At 38.3% G+C, this 20,850-nt stretch overlaps 1 protein-coding gene across 5 annotated transcripts in view; it reads left to right on the plus strand.

Annotated features, from left to right (window-relative positions):
• supt3h (SPT3 homolog, SAGA and STAGA complex component) overlaps positions 1-20,850 on the plus strand; it is a 425,992-nt gene that overhangs the window by 280,879 nt on the left and 124,263 nt on the right. For all 5 annotated transcript variants that reach the window (XM_072557090.1, XM_072557098.1, XM_072557063.1 and 2 more), the window contains one exon: positions 18,388-18,474. In XM_072557090.1, coding sequence (XP_072413191.1) covers positions 18,388-18,474 — 87 coding nt within the window. The remainder of the gene's footprint in view (positions 1-18,387; positions 18,475-20,850) is intronic.

Consider the following 20,850-nt stretch of genomic DNA (forward strand, 5'->3'; position numbering starts at 1 on the left):
TTAGAGGCCAGAAGAGATGTTGGACAGTTTATCTTGGCTACAAATTGCAGTACATTGTGTGCCGATTACTGAGTTATTCTGTGCTGTGATGATAATGTAATCTTTAGTTTTATTATTCCAAATATGTAGATTTGGTGGCACTGGAGGAAATCATAATTTGATTTGGATTTTTTACACATTTTACAGTTTTATTTTATTCTTTCACCTTGTACATTAGCACTGATTAATATAAATTAGCAATATGCTGTCAAAGATTAGCAATGCATCATCAAGATTGTTGGAATTGGTATTGACCTCCTTGACTGTCAATGGGGATGCATACATTCTAGCAAGTGGAGAGCATTCCATTGATTTCCTGACTTATGCCTTTGTGGTGGACCAACTTTGGGGAATAAGAAACTGAGTAACCAACAGAGTTCCTGGGATCTGCACTCTAGTAGCCACAGTACTGATATGGTTACTCTATTCCGTTTCTGGTCATTGCTAATCCCCAAGTATTTGAAGATGAGTGATTAATTATGCTAATGCTGTTGAATGGTCAAGGAAAGATGGTTTGATTCTCAGTTGTTGGATATCATCATTGCCTTGTGCAATTGTATCTTGCAGTTGTTACTTATCACTTATGAGTTCAAGCCTGGATGTTGTTCAGGTCTTACTGCATGTTGATATAGACTACTTCATTATCAGAGAAATTGCAAATAGTATTGAACATTTTACAATGATCAGGGAATATGCCTGTTTGATTTTTATGAATATGGTGGAATGCAGAGAATTCCCTGAGGAACACCCTCGAATGATGTCCTGGGACTAAGCTGATTGACCTCCAATGACAACATTGGATATCTTTCCAACGGGTGAAGTCCTGTTTATTTCCGTTTTACCAGGGTTCTTGATATCACACTCCGTGCAATGCTGCTTTCGTAACAAGGGCAGCCACTCTTTGCCTTACCAGATGAATCAAATAATTATCGGGAGTAGGTGGCAAAGTGATTTTCTGGTAATTATAATAGATACCTGTGAAATAGAAGTAGTGAAAAATATTGTTTATTTATCATCATCCTCCATATGTTAAGAACCAAGTTTTTAAAAATTTTCTTACTGACAATAGGAAATCGTTCTCATTCCAGGAGTAAATTGTTTTCATCTGCAGGGAATGCAAGGGAGGTTGCCATGCCATAATAGGGCTCCTAAGTTGCACCAGGCAGTGTCTAATACAGAGTTAGCCATCAAGGTACAAACCATTGTTAATCCTCTCTCTCATAAGCCAGAGATTGGCAATTCCCTCAAAGTATTTTGCAGGCGTCTTAATAAAAAGGAGAAATTCATTCTCTTGTTTGACACTGTAGTATAGATTGGGATTGATTGAGGTGGATTTTAATTTACAGTGTTATTAAAGCAGGCTGTTGACTAAATAACAGAAGTGTAATACATCTGTCTGTGCCTTTTACAGCCAGCCACTGCGTTGCCAATTTTTTTTTTCTTGATGCAACCAATTTGGTGAAATGGGTTAAGGTGATCCACGGAAGTTGATTACAACTCTAGAATTTCAAGGGAAACCAAATGTGAAATTTGATGCATTCTGAGGTTGAAGTGACAGAATAGAGTGAATAATGTTCAAAGACTTAAGTAGTTTCCCTGAATTCGATGCTGGAAGCTATTAGGGACCTTTGAGGGATAATGTTTCTTGTAAAAGAAGTCAGCTAGTAAAACCAACAAGGCATGATGGATGAAGTTGGTAGCAGGAATTTGGTGCTATACTGATAGTCAAAATGCTGAAAGAAATTGACTGAAGCTGGGTAGGTGAGTACAATGGCACATTCAGTTATGTGCATCAACCTGACTCTGCCTTCTTCATCCTTCCATGCTTCATTAGATTGCGATATGTTCATCAACTACTGACATTCACCCTGTCCCATAGTCACCTTCAACACATGCTCTCCTGCTTCACATACGTCATGTCGTAGGATCCTCCTCTTCTTGTAGAAGAGACCACTGGACATGAGGGCGAGTAAAAGATTTACTGGCCAATTTGCAGCTGACAGTTGCAGAGTTGATTGTGCTGGGTGAATATCAACATACTTGGCCGTCAGAAATATGCGAGTCACAGCTACGTTGTGATAGAATTATATATCAGACTCCCAAGTTTAACAATGTGGGACTCTGATATTTAACAGACTCAATTTGTTTGTGTTCAACATTTATTTGTGTTCACTTGATATCAGCAGTCAGCACAAAATGGTAATGATCTAATTAAAACACAGTTTGGAACACCACAGTTTTGGGCCCCATATCTCAGGAAGGATGTACTGGCCCTGGAGCGTGTTCACAGGAGGTTCATGAGAATGCTTCCAGGAATGATAAGCTTAACATATAAGAAACGTTTGAGGACTCTGTACTCAATGGAGTTTAGAGGATGAGGGGGGAATCTAATTGAAACTTACAGAATACTGAAAGGCCCTGGCAGAGTGAATAGTGGAAAGATGTTTCCATTGATAGGAGAAACTTTGGCACAGCCTTAGAGTAAAGGGAAGACCTTTTAGAGCAGAGCTAAGGAGAAACTTCTTTAGCCAGAGAGTGGTGAATCCATGGAATTCACTACCACAGAAGGCTGTGGAGGCCAGCGCTTTGAGTGTACTTAAGACTGAGATAGATTCTTGATTGTCAAGGAAATCAAGGGTTATGGGGAGAAAGCGGGAGAATGGGGTTGAGAAACTTAACAACCATGATTGAATAGTGGAGCAGATTCTGTGAGCTAACTGGCCTAACATCTGTTCCTCACATTTATGGCTTTAATCTCCGACAATACATTTAGCATCCAGTAGAAGGTGTTATAAAGAATATAACCACTACTACTTCTCAGATTACATGAAAGGATATACAAGCTGTGCACCAGATCAGATATTTTCATTTTAGCAGGACTGGTCAGAAAAATGGCTGCTTTTTAACTTGATAATTTGTACATTGCATGTGAGCATGAATGGATTGTGGAGCCAAGAACAGCAAAGCAGGGTTGGTATCAAATGCTCTTGATCACCATACATTCTGTTCAGATTGATGCAACGTTTGGGGCCATTGAAGAAGAGAATATTTCTGAAGCAGCAGTAAACAGTGTGTGGGATAATGCGAGACTTTTCAGCTACACTGCATGTTTACACAGCTTGGAGGACCCCATCATGAGTATGAGTGGAATAATGCTGCAGACCTTTGCAAGCCTATTCAATATACAGATAATACAATTAAATAGTGCTTCAGCATATTCATGAAACTTATCTGAGGAATCTGCCATAGTTACTACTGCTAGTGCGATTACACATTTGTGAATCTCTTTATCAAGTCCAATTGCTTGAACACCATCAGTATTAATGTAACAATGCCCAAAAGAATCAAAAACAATTTTGTACTTATTTCAATGAAATTAACAGACCTTTTTTTTTCTGTTAAACAATAAATGAACATAACTGTACCTCATCTATTTCCTTACCCAGTTGTGATGTTTTATTTCAAACAGAAGTTTCTGGTCAAGTAGGGCTTCTCTTTCCTCACCCATAATTTGAAACAATTATTATAATGTATCTGATTTATTTTTGTTTCCTGTGTCTGACCAATATTATGCAAACTGAGCTGGCCATCATTTCCTGCATCTGTTTTGAAGCAATTGGTTCAGCTGTCCAATTTGTTTTTCTGTAAGCAGGTGCATAATTTTAGCCAATAAAGTAAGCACACTGATGTTTCTGTTTTAAGTTAACTGAGATGTTTAGTGCCTGCTAACTCTACCCATGCTGATCTAGCACAAATAGCAAACATGATATGTGGTTCTTGCAAATTTATGAATTGTGGTGGCATTTTTCTTCTAAATCACTATGTGCTCACTGTATGGCTAGCACCATGAGTTTACTTGGTTGGTTTCAATTTTGACTTATGGCTTGCATGATCTGCGCTTCTGAATAATTTGTTATGTGTAGTAGGTATTTTTTCAGTGGGTAAATAGATCTTTGTAGGGAATACATATTCATATTTATGGACCATGTGGAGAACTGGAAGACATTGAACTGTTTGGACACGTCATGCCTTAAAAAAAGATTTCCTTTTTAAACAAGGAGTTTGAAGGAAAGTGGTGTTGCTTGGAAATTTGGTCAAGGTTAATATGTGCTGTGATTCACATGATTATAGAAAGTCAAATGGCTTTAGAAAGCAAAACATTTTGTGAGTTGAGAAAAGGGAACAAAGAAAATTTAAAGCCCAGGAATAGGCCCTTCGGCCCTCCAAGCCTCTACTGTCTAAATCTGCCACCCAATTCCTAAGCATCTGTATCCCTCTGCTCCCCACCTACTCATGCATCTGTCCAGATGCATCTTAAATGAATCTACTGTGTCTGCCTCTACTGTCTCTGCTGGCAACGTGTTCCAGATACCCACCACCCTCTGTGTAAAGTATTTGCTGCATGTATCCCCCTTAAACTTTTCACCTCTCACCTTGAAAGCGTGACCACTCGTTATTGAATCCTTCATCCTGGGAAAAAGCTTATCTCTAATTACCTTGTCTATACTCTTCATGATTTTGTAGACCTCAACCAGGTCCCCCCTCAATCTCCTTTTTTCTAACGAAAACAAACCGAACCTACTCAACCTCTCTTCATAGCTAGTACCTTTCATACCAGGCAACATCCTCGTAAACCTTCTCTGCACCCTCTCCAAAGCGTCCACATCCTTTTGATAATGTGGCGACCAGAACTGTACACAGTATTCTAAATGCGGCTGAAACAATGTTGTGTGCAATTTTAACATGACCTGTCAGCTTTTATACTCAATATCCCGCCCGATGAAGGCAACATACCATATGCCTTCTTGACCACTCTATCCACCTTAAGGATACAATGGACCTGCACTCCCACATCTCTCTGCTCTTCAACTTTTCCCAAGGGACTTCCATTCACAATATAATTCGCTCTGGAATTAGACTTGCCAAAATGCATCACCTCACATTTGCCTGGATTGAACTCCATCTGCCACTTCTCCGCCCAACTCTCCAGTCTATCCATATTCTCCTGTATTCTTTGACAGTCCCTTATGCTTCCTGCTACTCCACCAATCTTCGTGTCATCTGCAAACTTACTGATCATACCAACAGTGCCCTCTTCCAGATGATTTATGTATATCACAAACAACAGTGGCCCCAGCACTGATCCCTGTGGAGCACCACTGGTCATCTTACTCCATTTCGAGAAACTCCCTTCAACTACTACTCTTTGTCTCCTGTTACTCAACCAGTTCTTTATCCACCTAGCTAAAACACCCTGCACACCATGTGACTTCACTTTCTCTACTAATTTACCACGGGGAACCTTATCAAATGCCTTACTAAAGGCCATGTATATGACATCAACCATGTGTATGGCATTGAAACCTTGCACCCTGTGAAGGAATAAGAGTGATTACAATTTGAAGATTTCTCTGGTCATTGCTGATTGTTTTGCCTTCAATACTACCTCAAAATTTGGGTCATTGTCTGTATTTTGCTGATTAAGCCCATCAGATAGTTTGTTCTGTTTTCCCATGGATGTTTTTCGATCCAAGGTTTTTAAATGGATTTCATTAGAGTTATGGTTCTTTTATTGTACAGAAAGATCAGCCTCTTCAACAATAGTTGTTTTCTGCTCATTAGATTCTTGATACCATGCTGTGTTGTATATTAAACCCAGCTCTCAACAGTCTGGCAGTTGTCCCATAAGTCAGTTTTACATCATCTTATTTTCCGCAATTCTATAAAAGCTTCAACAGCATTCTCTTAAATGTGTTGAGGTTTTATTAGAACCAATGCCCAAATGTAAGTAGTGCATTATTCACAGTACAAGATCTCAGTGGACTAAATTTGAGAGGCTGAAGCAAAAAGTATCATGACAGGAGATCAAATGTGTTTCAGAAATGCCAGTCTAGGTATACCTACGTTTAGTCTGATATTTTCTTCAGCCGGTACTCCTGCCATGTTAATTGTTTCATGTAGTCCAGCCAGCCAAAAACAATATGCAGTGTCAGCTCTGTTGATATGTGTCAAGTGAACAGCACCTCATTAACCACAGTATTGCATTAAATCAAACATTTGAAATGTTTCAAAGTGCCTGGGTTTTTATCAAATCTAAGGTAAGGAAAAATGATCTTGTCATGCAGAAACTTGAATCCAATGATCAGATTTTGTTTAAGATTCTTCAATTGTTAAAGTTCTGATAAGAGCATCAACATGACTAAGAGTGGTAAAAACAGAACAGATCTTCCATTGCATACTTTTGCTAAGATGTAGATGGTAGCGCTATGCTAATTAGATTAGATCAGATTACTTACAGTGTGAAAACAGGCCCTTCGGCCCAACAAGTCCACACCGCCCCACGAAAGCGCAACCCACCCATATTCCTACATTTACCCCTTACCTAACACTACGGGCAATTTAGCATGGCCAGTTCACCTGACCTGCACATCTTTGGACTGTGGGAGGAAACCGGAGCACCCGGAGGAAACCCACGCAGACACGGGGAGAACGTGCAAACTCCACACAGTTAGTCGCCTGAGGCGGGAATTGAACCCGGATCTCTGGCGCTGTGAGGCAACAGTGCTAACCACTGTGCCACCGTGCCGCCCACGGTGTTTTTAGGCAAGTAATGTGCTGGAAACCTGTGTTCTACTCCCAAAATGATAACTGATGGATTTTGAATTTGACTAAACCTAGAATTGAAAACTAGTCTCTGTAATAGCAAAGACGACAACTCTCATCGATTGCTGTAGAGATTCATCTGGTTTATTAATGCACTTTAGAGATGGCAATCAGCCATCCTTACCTGGTCTGGGTACGATTCCCTCCAGATTCACAATAAAGTGGTTGACTCTAACTGCCCTCTGAAATGACCTAGCAAGCACTCCATTCAAGCGCAGTTAGGGATAGGCAACAAATGTTCACCTTGCTACTAACGCCCACAGCCCATGAAAGAATTTTTAAAAATTCAAAGATAGCGAAGTTATTAAAGTAGAAATTAACTGACTGACTTGTAAGATCATAAAGGAATTTTTATTTTAAATTTATTTGAAAAAAGACTTTCCATTTTTACATTTTGCTGAGCCTTTTCCCAAACTCACCTAATCCACAGATCAGCTGAGCATTTTACACTTGCCCTGAACGTCAGCTCAGTAAAAGTTCTTTTTGGTTTCCATTACCTTTGTGTTCAAATAACTGCATTAACTTTGTTGTTCAGTGACAAAATAAAAGCTAGAAAACAGTAATCTTAATTTAAACAAGTCCAACAGCAGCAAAATAGATTTGAGTTGGTAGGAAATTAAAGTAGATCTATCCCAATGAAATAAATTAGAAGTTGAAAGCTAGCTATCAATGCCACACATGATAATTACATATGAGAGGGCTACAACAACAAAATACTGATTCAAAGATCAGGGTTGTAATACGACAAACCCCAAATGGACAGAGTTCTTTCTTATTCCTATAGTCCCCGTGGTTCCTGAGAATAATCAAATTTCAGGAACAGCATTGAGAATATATTAAATTGTTGTGATATTTGTAAATGGTAAACAAACACTGCAGCCCTTTCAAGTAGAAAACATTTAATGCACCTGCAGGGCTACTCCACAGCATAAACTCAAGTGAAATTGCAAACAGTGAGAGCTGTACATGGTATTAATTTGCATACTGAGGTTTACTTTCCAAGTCCATGGAAAATACAAAATTCCACGGAATGTCCAACTTACTGTAAATACTCAAATGTAGCTTATTGCATGTAAACCACTTTATCATAAAAGGGAAGTAACCTTTTACCTTAGTCACCTTCTGGTTACTGATTTTGTTCTGATATCACTTTTTTTAATCTGCTCTGTCATTCCGACAAATCTAAAGATTCCACCTGTGGTCAATTAAATGCTCCATTCTTGTAATGCACCATGGATCTTGTAATTAGTTATCAGAATGAGAAATCAATATCTCTTGTTGCTTCACTGCACATTTTCTGTTTTCTACCAAATGATTTGTCATGTAGTGTACATTATCTGGAGCAGCAAGCATTGTCTGTCACACAAATTAGCTTTAATAGCTAAGTTGATGGTGCGAACTGGGTACCATAATATCTAGTGATCTATCTTCTGAACATGTTAAGGATGTAGCAATTACTTAAATGTATACATCTGCTTCAGGTAATGTCTATGGCTGGTTATGCATTTGACATGTTGACATGGAAAAGCACTGGGAATTGTTTAATACTTTCACTTATACATGAGTCAAGTTGTTTCGACCATCAAATAAAATACATACATCAGTACTTGAAGATTCAGTGCACCAGCACTGCTATTTGAAAATACAACAAAATTAAGCCTTTGTATGATAAATCTGTTATTTGATTTTGCTGACCTACATCCAGTTTTGTATTTCTCATTTTATGTCAAGTAATAGTAAAATGTATGCATAAAATATGTTTTAAAATATTTAAATATTCTCCTTTTGAGTGTACCAGAAATGAATTTCCATTCATACTGTCTACTCACGTTTAGGCAGTTGGCCTCAGTGACGCTTGCGATATGGTATTCCTTTCAATCCTATTCCTTAGCCTGATTACATTGGTCCTGCGTTCATAGTCATTTGAAGTCACTTTTCTTATTTATTGCATGCCTTCTCACTTCTCTGCTAATGGGTGAATAAAGTTCATGTTCTCACTTCCAGAACTAGTTGTGGAGTAAGAAGCACAGACATTCATGGGTTAACTTGAGGCAGTGTTTTTCAGATGGCAAGTTTTTTTTTGTCTGCTGAAAATGTTAGTGAGAACCTATTCCTAATACTGACAACTGCCTTCTTGCCATGTAACCCTATTATTGTGTAACTTTCTGGCTCTCTACTCCTAGCAGCATCAGAGAATGTGGCGGTACTGAGAGTACATTTAGTAATCTGAATAGTTGATAGGAGCCACAGGATGGTCCAGGCTGTCTCAGCAGGATTACCAGAGGAGTTCAGTATCAGTGGGGGTTTTGGGTTATGGGTATTCCTATCTATCACTTTCTTACGTACACTCAATGACTTGGCTTCCACAGCCTTCTGGGGCCAACACATTCCAGAGATTAACCACTCTCTAGCTGAAAATATTCCTCCTCATCTCAGTTGTAAAGAGTCATCTCTTCACTCTAAGGCTGTACCCTTGACTCCTATTCTTTCCAACTCATGGAGACATCTTCCAGCCCTTTCATTATTCGATAAGATTCCCCATATCCTTCTAAAGTCCATCAAGTACAGACCCAACGCCCTCAATCACTCTTCATATGACAAGACCTTCATCCCCAAGTCATCTCTGGACCCAGCACATGCTCCTTGAGCGAAGTGGCTCAGTGATGAGCAGTGCTGTCTCACAGGACCAAGAATTTGGGTTTGATTCCACTCTCAGCTGACTGTCTGTGTGGAGTTTGCACATTTTCCCCATGTCTGCCTGGGTTTCCTCTGGGTGTTCCAGTTTCCTCCCACAGTCCAGAGATGATCAGGTTAGGTGGATTGGCCATGCTAACTTACCTTTGGTGTTCAGGGGATATGCAGTCTGGGAAATGCAGGGTTACAGGGATATGGTCAGGGGGTGGGTCTGGGTGGGATGCTATTAGGAAGGTTGGTGTGGACTTGATGTCCACCTACTTCCTCAATGTAGGGATTTGATGATATGGGGCCTAAAACCTCAATATTTCAAATGCAGTTTGACCAGAGCAGTATACAATCTGAGCAATACATCTCTGTTTTTGTATTCTACCCTCTTGAAATGAATGTTAACATTGCATTTCCCTTCCTAACTGCCAACTGAACCTACATGTTAACCTTAAGAGAATCCTTAAGATAAACAACTGTGGACCCAGCATCAATCCTTCCGTAAACTGCTGGTCACAGGTCCCCAGTTTGAAAAACAATCCTCTCCCACCATCCTCTGTCTCCTACTGTCAAGCCAATTTTGTACCCAATTGGTTAGCTCTCCTTGGATCGCATATGATCTAATTTTACCACCACTCCACAATGCAGAACCTTGTCAAAGGCCTTGCTAAAAGCCATGCAGACAATGTCTACTTAACTGTCCTCATCTATTCATTGTTATATCCTCAAAAAACTCAATCAAGTTTGTGAGACATGATTTCCCATGCACAATGCCATGCTGACTATCCCTAATCACAAGATCCCTCTTTTACAATTCCCACATTTTTCTATGGTCCCACATTTTCCTCCTGGTCCCACTTTCTGGTTCTGACCTATTCTATTTCGACATTGGCACTTACTTCCCTGTATTCATTGTCTGGGGCACCCAATTCTCAGAACTTCTCAAATCCAAATCTTGCTTCAGTTGTGTAAAGTCTTGGTGAGATGTCATGTGGAATATTGTGTACAATCTGGTCATATTATCTTAAGGGCATGCATACCATACATTGAATGCAATGGAGGTTCACCAGATTAATCCCTGAGTTGTCAGGATTGTATGAGAAAGTTTTGAGGAAACTGGATCTGTATCCTTTAGAGTTTGAAAGAATATGAGGTGATCTCATTAAAACTTATAAAAACTCTTACAAGACAATAAGATGGTTATGGATAGGATATTTTCCTTTCGCTAGCAACTTGAGAGCCATTGGACAATACATCAGAGTAAACTATTTAAAACTGAGATGAGGAGGTTCTTCAGAGGATGGTATATCTTAGAAATTCTGTACCACAGAAGGCTGTAGAAGCTCAATCATTGAGCATGTTCACAACAGAAGTTGATAGGTCTCCAGAGACAAATTACATTTAAGGATATGAAGAGGGCATAAGAAAGTGACATTGAGGAGATAATCAGTCATGATCTAGGATAGTAGGGTAGGCTTGATTGGGTTGAATGGCCTACTCCAACATCTATACATCTCCCATTTAATCCCCAGAAATGAGTGTTCTGACATTTGGCAGTTCCTCACTGTGATGTGGCACTTGCCACAAAGTTCTAGAGTAGAAAGTAGAAAATTAGAGAAGGTGGAAGGCAAATGGGTAACATCAGTACAAGTTTAAAGAGGTAGAAAGAGAAGGTAAATGACAGACAGAAAAAAAGATTAATCATTCTTCAGTGAGTTGGTCAGTTATTGGCTAGTGATGAATTGCATACCTCCTTGAGCTTTTTTCTTGCTTCAACATCTTTGGCCATCATCATCCATCTTTCTTCAAATCCAGCTACATCATAGTGATGTCATGATGTGGAGGTTGAACTCCTCTGCTAATTAAGCTAAACAACCAGAGAAGACCGCCTTGCCTTGTAGTCAGTTAACGATGTGTGAATGAAAGAAAATCCTTGATTTCCACAGTATAAATAAAAGGTAGCAATTTATTTACTTAACCCTAACAGTGAACACTAACCAAAGATATTAACAAATCAAACTTTTTCCCCTAACCACTACTCCTTAGCTGTCCACAATTCTATTAAAATGCTGTTCTAATAACACAATTAATAATAACAGTAAATTAGCACTTAATTTCTTAAAGTCCACACAGAATAGATCCTCCTGAACTTTGTGTTTTTTCTTCCATCGTTTTCCTTTTTCCAGAATTCCTTTTCAACTGATTTCTGATGTCAAGAATATTAGCTGACCGCACTGTAGTAGAGTGTGGTGCTGGAAAAGCACATCAGGTCAGGCAGCATCTGAGGAGCAGGAGAATCGACGTTTTTGGGCATAAGCACTTTGGGCATGCCCGAAACATCGATTCTCCTGCTCCTCGGATGCTGCCTGACCTGCTGTGCCTTTCCACCACCATACACTTGACTGATCTCCAGCCTCTGCAGGCCTCACTTTCACCTGAATGCGCTGTAGTACAGTTTATGAATAGATGGATAGATGATGTTTTTCTCTTAGAGATTTCTTGTGAGAGCAAGATGTTTATTTCTTCAGATGGCAGTTAGCTCTCTTAATTTTCAAAATGCCTGCATCGTTTATACCAATGATTGCATATTAAATTCTTATAATTTGTTTGGCTTTTATGTGTCAAAGCAATCCATTTTAAATTCAATTGGTCCTTAGTCTCCAAGTGTCTTTTTAAATTAATTGACTGAATTTAAGCTGTTGTCTGGGTAAAAATGCTGCTTGGCTATTTGAAACAAAATGTCAATTCATTTTGGGTGCTCTCTGCACATTTGTACTTCAAACTGCTGTTCAGACATCCATTTTTAAATCTCTCGGCAGAGAAAAGAATACCATCTCTGAAAGGGATGTCACAATGCTTTCCCCCATTTTTATCATTTTTACACACCAACTTTGTGACAGTAGGTAAGATCAAAGCCAACACTTTCCAATGAACGTGTTGGGACCTTTGACCAGTCAGGAGTTGTTAGTATACAATGTACTTTGGGAGGTGAGTATTTGACATTTTAATGCAATGGTCTGTCCGCTCAGTTGCTCTGAAAATAGTCACCTCAATATTTAGAGTGCCTGCTTCCTAGAACATGCTTGCATTCATGTGGTCCATGCAGCTGACATATATGATCTTCTATTATCTGCTCTGATATATTGTAGTGTGTTTTGGATAAAACAGTTTGTTACAATATTGCAAAATGTTAATAATGATTTCTAATAACACTGACATATATCACATTGCTCACTATAAACAATACTATCGGAGATCTGTAAGTGAATTTAAAATTATTCTTCTACATCTGGTGACATTATGACTGTTTCTGGGACCTGCATTGCTGTGTGTTATTACAGAGACATCACAGAGCAAATAATTCCAATCGTTGGTCCACCAAACAATTAACATCAAATATCAATCAGATTGCACATGGGAAAAAAAAGTGTCAAATCATTTTCCACCATCATGTCAGCTCCTCATTCACCCTGTCTATTTTTACTCACTGCATGATCACTCCTCTGTCTCAGACAGCTTACACTTTATTTGTCCTAATATCAGTTAAGTGTTCTGACTGTACATCCATCTTTCCGCCTCCCAAAAATTCCTTAGTGCTTTAATCCCTAGCTTTTTGTGTTGTCTTTATGTCTGCCTGCTAATAGCATCTTCACGTGTCTGGATTTGTTGATATAGGAAAGGCAGGTAAACCTGTTTAAGATGCTGAGGTACATAGAGATGAAAAAAAGGTTAAAGGATTATTTCTATAGTAATAGAATTGCTCTGTGTCTTATTGTCCTGCAGTGCCAATAATAACTATAAAGACTGTTCAGTACAGGTATATCTCAAAATTGAAGAGTATATCTTGTTGAAAGCGTTTCGTTAAAATCTAAGAAACCAGGATAAAGACCAAGACCTTCTGTGCAAATTATCATCAAAAGCGAAGGGAAGGAGCAGAGGTCACAATCAGTTTGTTCAACGTTGTGTTAAAACTTTCCTTTAGCGCTACATCACAGTGAACTTAATTAATGTTTGTTTTCTTTTCAATGTATAAACCTTTCCATATTTCTCAATTCTTGTTGAATTAAAAACAGTTTTAATTGACTTAATTGTAAGCAAAGTGTTCATGACATGTTATATGTTTTGCTGAACATTTCATACTTAAAGCATTGTCACTGTCTTCTCCAATGCTGCCTTAGTTGCTGAGCATTTCTGATGTTTTCTAAATGGAATTCACGTTTTCAGCATATGGAATATTTTGATTTTAGGATCTATCGTATTTGTTTGGATTGAAGTTTATAAATATCATAGAGATTTTTCGAAGGAAGCATATATTCAAATTCAAATCCATCATGTTTCAATTTTAGCTTGTAGCAATCATGTATTTGCAAATTCAAATCATGTCCTGTATTTCTCTGTAATTTATTTTTGATTTTGAGCTATGTCATAAAACACAGGAAAGGAAACTGGTAAAATATAAACACCACATTGATTTGCATGTGCTTTCAAATAATGTGGTGAGAAAAGGCATGTTAAAATTGATGAAAAATATTAAATTATGTTAAGTACTTAACCATATTACAATCCTAATGTTAACACCTAACAACTTATTTTTAAACAAACTAACAACTAAATATTAAGCCTGATCTATTTTAAGATTTAAATACACTGGGCATTAACTTGGGCATATGAATTCAAAATCCACAGGTCTTCAGGCACATTCTTAATGTAACTGAAACAGGAGTGTGCTACTAATTTAATAGTACACCGATGCACTGGGTCCCAGTCATACATTGGAAGTTACTAGGGTACAGTCTTTATCTGTCTGAAATAAAGTAATTCTCTGGAGTGATGTGTGGCTAGTGACAGGCAGTTTACACCCTGGGAATTCCTACATCCTGGTAAATAATGTGATCCATTATGCATTCAACAAAGGTGTAACTGATAAAACCAGGCTTCTGACTATGGGCAGCAATGGGATCCACCTGGGAAAACAGAATTTAATAAATATAGGTGCAGCTGCAGGGCACCCTAGAAATGTTTTTGGGGAATGGAGGAGAAGGAACACTCTGGTGTCACCATATCTGATCTGAAGTTTCTCTGATTTGTCTGTCAATTTAACCTTACCTACCAAAGCCAGCATAATCTCCATGGGTTTGAACTTTGAGGGTTTTTTTTTGTATTTTCTTACAAATTTTGTTTTTGTCAGGGTAAATGAAACACACTGTATTTGGACCAAAGAAAAACTCAGTGAGAAAGATCCATTTCTATTTTACCACAAGGGTTATGGAAGAAACTTGTATATGGTTACAAAATATTGTAATGTCTGAGGATTGGACATGTTGTAGAAACAGTCAAAGGTCACCAAGTCATTCACAAGAAGTGAAAAGTAGAGCATGTAGAACTAACGGGGAATATAAAACAGAATGTAAGATCTTTTGCAGTACTATGAAAAGAGAGGATTTTGTGGCACAGTGATAGCATCCCTACCTCTGTTCCTGGTGCAAGTCTGTTCTGCTCTGGAGATGTGTTAATAACATGCCTGAACAGGTTGAGTCAAATACCTATGAAAAGAATGAAAGTAATTTTTAAAATTAATTTATGGGATGTGGACATCACTGGCCAGGATAGCATTTATTGCCCATACCTAATTGTCCAGAGGGCAGGTGAGAGTCAACTACATTGCTGTGGGTCTGGAGTCACATATAAGTTAAACCAAGTAAGGATGGCAGTTTCCTTCCCTAAAGAGCATTAGTGAACCAGATGCATTTTTCCAAAATCGATTCATGGTCATCATTAGACTAGATTTTATTTTGTTGAATTCAAATTCCACCATTTGCCATGATGCGATTCAAACCCGGGTCCCCAGAACATTACCTGGGCCTCTAGATTAACTGTCCAGTGATAATACCACTAGGCCATCATTCAGATCTCAGGAAATTAGTAGATGTTAAACATAATGTTATTGTTCAAGGGAACAAAAACATCTTCACAAAACTAATCAAAATTCACCTCTGTCTTAAAAGGCCAAATTCTAAAAATATTATCTTGTGCATCTTTATCATAATGTTCAAATAAACTTAGGTGAGACTCAAACAGGGAATGCCACAAATTAGCATGAAGCAGTTACCAAAGCAAATTACATTTCTGCAAGGGAATTGAAGTACAAAAATGAATAGGTCTTGGTACAATTGGTGAGATCACATCCTGGAATGCTGTGAACAATTTTGGTCTCTGGAGTTTAGAAAAAATGAGAGGAAATCTCACTGAAAAATTAAAGACTATGAAGGAATTGACAGGATAGATACTGAGACATTATTTCCCTGGCTGCGGAATCTAGAACTAGATTAAGTGGCTGATGAGGCAAGATTTCTTCAGTCAATTTGTTGTAAAACTTCGGAAATCTGTACCCCAGAGATTATGGATGCTCTATAATTGAATGAATTCATGGCCAATATAAAAACATTTTTGGTATCTCAAGGATATGTTACCGTTCAAGATCAAATGTGATCATAATGAATGGCTCAGCAGGCTTTAGAATATCTGCTTATTTTGTTCCAGAAAATGAAGGTGGGTGTAGTTGGCTCTAAACACAGTCCACCTCCCATTTAAGAGATGCAGCCTAGGGATTTCAGTTGTCCTGGGAATTAAATGTTGGAACCAGCTCAAACCTCTGCCTAGTCTTCTATTTCAAGGCAAATTAACTTAAAGCATTTGGGAAATGCCCTGATACCAGGAGGATATCTCCAAGTTGTGCACCTACCTAATAAATATTAAGTTTCCTAGAAATGTTATCATTTAACAAACTCGCAATTTCTTTAGTGTTCATTGTTATTGCCTTTGCTTTTCTGAAGGATTGATTTGAGTCTGTTATTTCCAGCCTACCTTTATTCTATTACATCACTTTGTCGTACATCCAGCATCAGTCTCTGTTTTATGTTCACTGCTCAAACTTTATCTTGTGCTGTCCTTTTCATCTTATATTGTCCAGGATTTCTGCATTGCACAATCCTTCATTCCCGTATCATCTTATATGTCCATGACTTTGTTAATGAATTAGGAAAGTTTAAATTTTTTGAAAAAATAATAATTGTACATCCCTTGAATATACTTGTAATAAGATTCAGTTCCGTCTCTCTGAACTAGATCTGATATCACAATTTTTTTTACCACTTGGGTTTTTTCCATCATTCTTGTTGACATATGCAATATTGATACTATTTTAATTTAAACGCAAAATTTGGAGAATACCTATGCATGTGCCATGATGCAATAACCTATTCATGTACCCCGATGCAATGTTGTGGAGAACATAGAGCATTGCAGTGGATAAAAGAGGATTTTTAGTAAACTAGGAGGTTCTGTATGGACATTGCCTTTGATGCAATTAAGCAAATTATAAGGAACAGCTTGAGTACGGACAAAGGAAAGTTTAAGAAATCTAATCTGGATTAATTCCGAGTTAGCAAATGAGGAGGGGGGTGAGCGACACCATAAAAATAATGATTACCATTTCACCATACCAGGCAATTAAGCTTTTTGTTTTTAAAAAAAAGTCAACATACCATGGCAGCTGACCTGTTGCACAGTTTATGGTGGGGTCTATGGCAAACGTAACTTTTGTAGAGAATCCGAGATATACTACCAAACTTCAATTCCGGTCTAGCTCTTATGAGTTCTTCTAAGTTTGAGTTTGTGAAGCAGCCAACAAATTTGCAAAATAACATGAATTACTAACCCATACAAATTCGAGGGAAAGGTTTAAGTGTGCCATGAAATAACATCATCTTAAAACAAAACTTAAAATGTAAGTATTTTTGCTGTCACTCCTATGGAAATCATTTTACATTGGTAAAAGTAGTTCCCTTAGAAAATGAAATCTGGGCTTTAGAATGAATAATGAATAGATTACTCTGTTGAAGAGACACCTGTTTCTACTCTGAGGAATGAAAGCTTATAATTAGTGCACTAAAAATGGTGCATAATGGTCTATCATATTAGGGTGAATTCTTCTTTGGTATTTCTTGAAAGCGAAGTAAACAACTTTATTTCATCTAATTCAATTTTTGTTTCACTAATATATTTCTCTGTGTTGATAAATTTGTGTACATAGTTTCTTTATTTAAATAAATGATATCTTCCATACTTTGACCATGTAATGACTAAGGATAAATCTAATGTCAAAGGTATAGGAACCTTAGTTCACTATTTCTACTATAAACAACAATGAACGTGCTACACGATAATCATAATAATAATCAGAAGCACTTTAAATTTTTTTTCATTACAGTGTAGTTATACAGCAATTTCCATATTATAATTTATTGACTGAACCATATGTCTTAATACATCAACCAAAAAGGAAATATACCCCTTTTCTGTGACTTGAAACAGCTACTGTTGTTCATTTTTTTTCAGTGCTGAATAGACAGAATTCAAATTTTAGACAGCGCAGGAGTTGAATGAATCATGTTCCTATTCAACTGCAGCAGAGTGAAAGTGGTAGCTCTTCCATACATATTGAGTTAAATATCAGATGGGTAACCTGCTTTTTTGGGAAAAGAAGTGATAAAATATAGCATTATATAGAATCATAAAATGGTTACAGCAGAGGAGGCCATTCAGCCCATTGTGTCCAGGAGCAATATAGCTTTGTCCTTTCCCTGTTGTCCTGCAATCTGTTTCTCTTCAGGTGCTTCCAAATTCCTTTTTGAAGGCCACAATTGAATTTGTCTCTTTCAGGCAGTACATTCCAGATGCTAACCACTCACTGCAGAAAAATGTTTTCTTTCCATTCTTTCTTTGTTATTGACTTGTTCTTTCGCAAATGGAAGCGTTCCTCTTACCCTTCCCCCTCTGTCTGTCTCTCCCTTCCTTGAATGCAATATACATTGCGTTAAGCCTTTAATTCCGTTAAATTTTAGTTAAACATTCTTGCTAAGATAGTTGGATTACTTCATCACAAAACACTTGGAGTTTATTTACATGCAGTTTACAAGTAAAAGTTTTGTATCATTCCCTTAGTTACACCAAGTTGCGGAAATCTCACAAGTCAGAGGAGCTCGGGTCATAGCAGCAGAAGATATTCTGTTCTTAATGCGGAAAGACAAGGTAAATATGCTTTAAATTAGGTTCCAATACTGTATATTTAGATTAGTATAGTACTATGAAATGCTTACTTAAAACACAATCTGATCATTTGTTAGAGGATTGTTTTGGATCTGACAGTGTGCTTTCCACAATATTAAGTAAAGGTAAGGAAGACTTATTTAGTTTATCCTTCCTGAGGAATATGTGGTCCCTTATCAGTATTTAACAGTCTCCCAAGTGAATGTTGCTCCAGTGTCCTAACTGAACATTATTTCTTTTATTAACCATGCTATTGATTTGAAAAGTGCTCCTACTGAGCACCTTCCTGTCTTCCATTATAGCTTATTTGTCTATAGCTTATAGTCAAAAACTGTCCAAAATAGCACTCATCCTCACAGAAAAGATTCATCTTGTCTACTTCTTTATCTGATATCAAATGGGGCAACGAGAGAAGCTGCTCAGCAACTCAATTAATGAGGGGTCAAACTGTCCAAGGCTCCAGCTCTTCTGCTCCAATTACTGAGGTAACAAGAATCCAGAGATAGTGTGATCCTGTTAGGGTGAAAGGCAAGGCTAGTAGGTGTAGGAAATGCTGGAAGACCAGAGAAATTAAGGTTTTTGTCAAGAGAAAGAAGAAAACATATGTCAGGTATAGATAGCAGGGATCAAGTGAATCCCTAGGAGAGTATAAGGCAGTAGGAGTGAAGTTAAGAGGGAAATCAGGAGGGCAAAAGGGTGACACGAGATAGCATTGGCAAATTCGGTAAAGGAGAATCTCAAGGAATTCTACAAATGCATTAAAGACAAAAGATTAACTAGGAAGAGAATAAGACCCCTTAAAGATCAACAGGGTCATCTATGTGTGGAACCACAGGAGTTGGGGGAGATACTAAACTAGTATTTTACATCAGTGTTTTCTGTAGGGAACCATATGGAAGATATAGAACATGGGGAAATAAATAGTGACATCTTTAAAAATCTCTATATTACAGAGGAGGAGGTGCTGAATGTCTTAAATACCTAAGATGGATAAATCCCCAGGACCTGATCAGGTATATCCTAGATCTCTATGGAAAGCTAGGGAAATCATTAGTGGGCACCTTGCTGAGATCTTTATATCATCGATAGACACAGATCAGGTGTCAGAAGACTGGAAGTTGACTGACATGGTGCCCCTATGGAAGGACAGTGATAAGGGAAAGCCAGGGAACTATAGACTGGTGAGCTTGACCTTGGTGGTGGGTGAGTTGTTGAGGAAATCCTGAGGGACTGGATTTACATGTATTTGGAAAGGCAAGGGCTGATTAGGGATAGTCAACATGGTTTTGTGCATGGGAAATCGTGTCTCATAAACTTGATTTGTTGCTACTTCAAAACACTCAATTAATGAGGGCAGAGATGGACGTGAACTAATGGACTTTAGTAAGGCATTTGACAAGATTCCTCATGATATGCTGCTTAGCAAGGTTAGATCACATGGAATACAGGCAGAACTAAGCATATCGATACAGAACTGGCTTGAAGTTAGAAGACAGAGGTTCGTGGTGGAGGTTTGCTTTTCAGACTGGAAGCCTGTGACCAGCAGTGTGACACAAGGATCGGTGCTGGGTCCACTACCTTTTGCCATTTATATAAATGGTCTGGATGTGAATATAGGAGGTATGGTTAGTAAGTTTGCAGATGACACCAAAATTGGAGGTGCAGTGGACAGCGAAGAAGGTTTCCTCAGAGTACAATAGGATCTTGATCAGATGGGTCGATGAGTGACAGATGGATTTTAATGTAGATAAATGTGAGGTGTTGCATTTTGAAAAGGCAAATCAGGGCAGGACTTATACACTTAATGGTAAGTTCCTGGAGAGTGTTGCTGAACAAAGAGGCCTTGGAGTGCAGGTTCATAGTTCCTTGAAAGTGGAGTCGCAGGTAGATAAAATAGTGAAGAAGGCATTTGGCGTGCTTTCCTTTATTGGTCAGTGCATTGAGTACAAGAATCAGGAGATCATGTTGTGGCTGTACAGACATTGGTTAGGCCACTTTTGAAATACTGCATGCATTTCTGGTCCCCCTGCTATCGGAAGGATGCTGTGAAACTTGAAAGAGTTCAGAAAGGATGTACAGGGATGTTACCAGGGTTGGAGGATTTGAGCTATAGAGAGAGGCTGAGTAGACTGGGGCTACATGCTCTGGAGAGTCAGAGGCTGAGGGGTGACTTAATAGAGGTTTATAAAATCATGAGGGGCATGGATAGGATAAATAGACAAGATATTTTCTCTGGGATGGGGAAGTCCAGAACTAGAGAACATAGGTGTAAGGCGGAAGGGAAAATATATAAAAGGGACCTAAGGGGCACCTTTTTCATGCAGAGGGTGGTGCCTATATGAAATGAGTTGCCAGAAG

The sequence above is a fragment of the Chiloscyllium punctatum genome, chromosome 3, assembly GCF_047496795.1.
Source record: "Chiloscyllium punctatum isolate Juve2018m chromosome 3, sChiPun1.3, whole genome shotgun sequence".
Taxonomy (NCBI): Eukaryota; Metazoa; Chordata; class Chondrichthyes; order Orectolobiformes; family Hemiscylliidae; genus Chiloscyllium; species Chiloscyllium punctatum.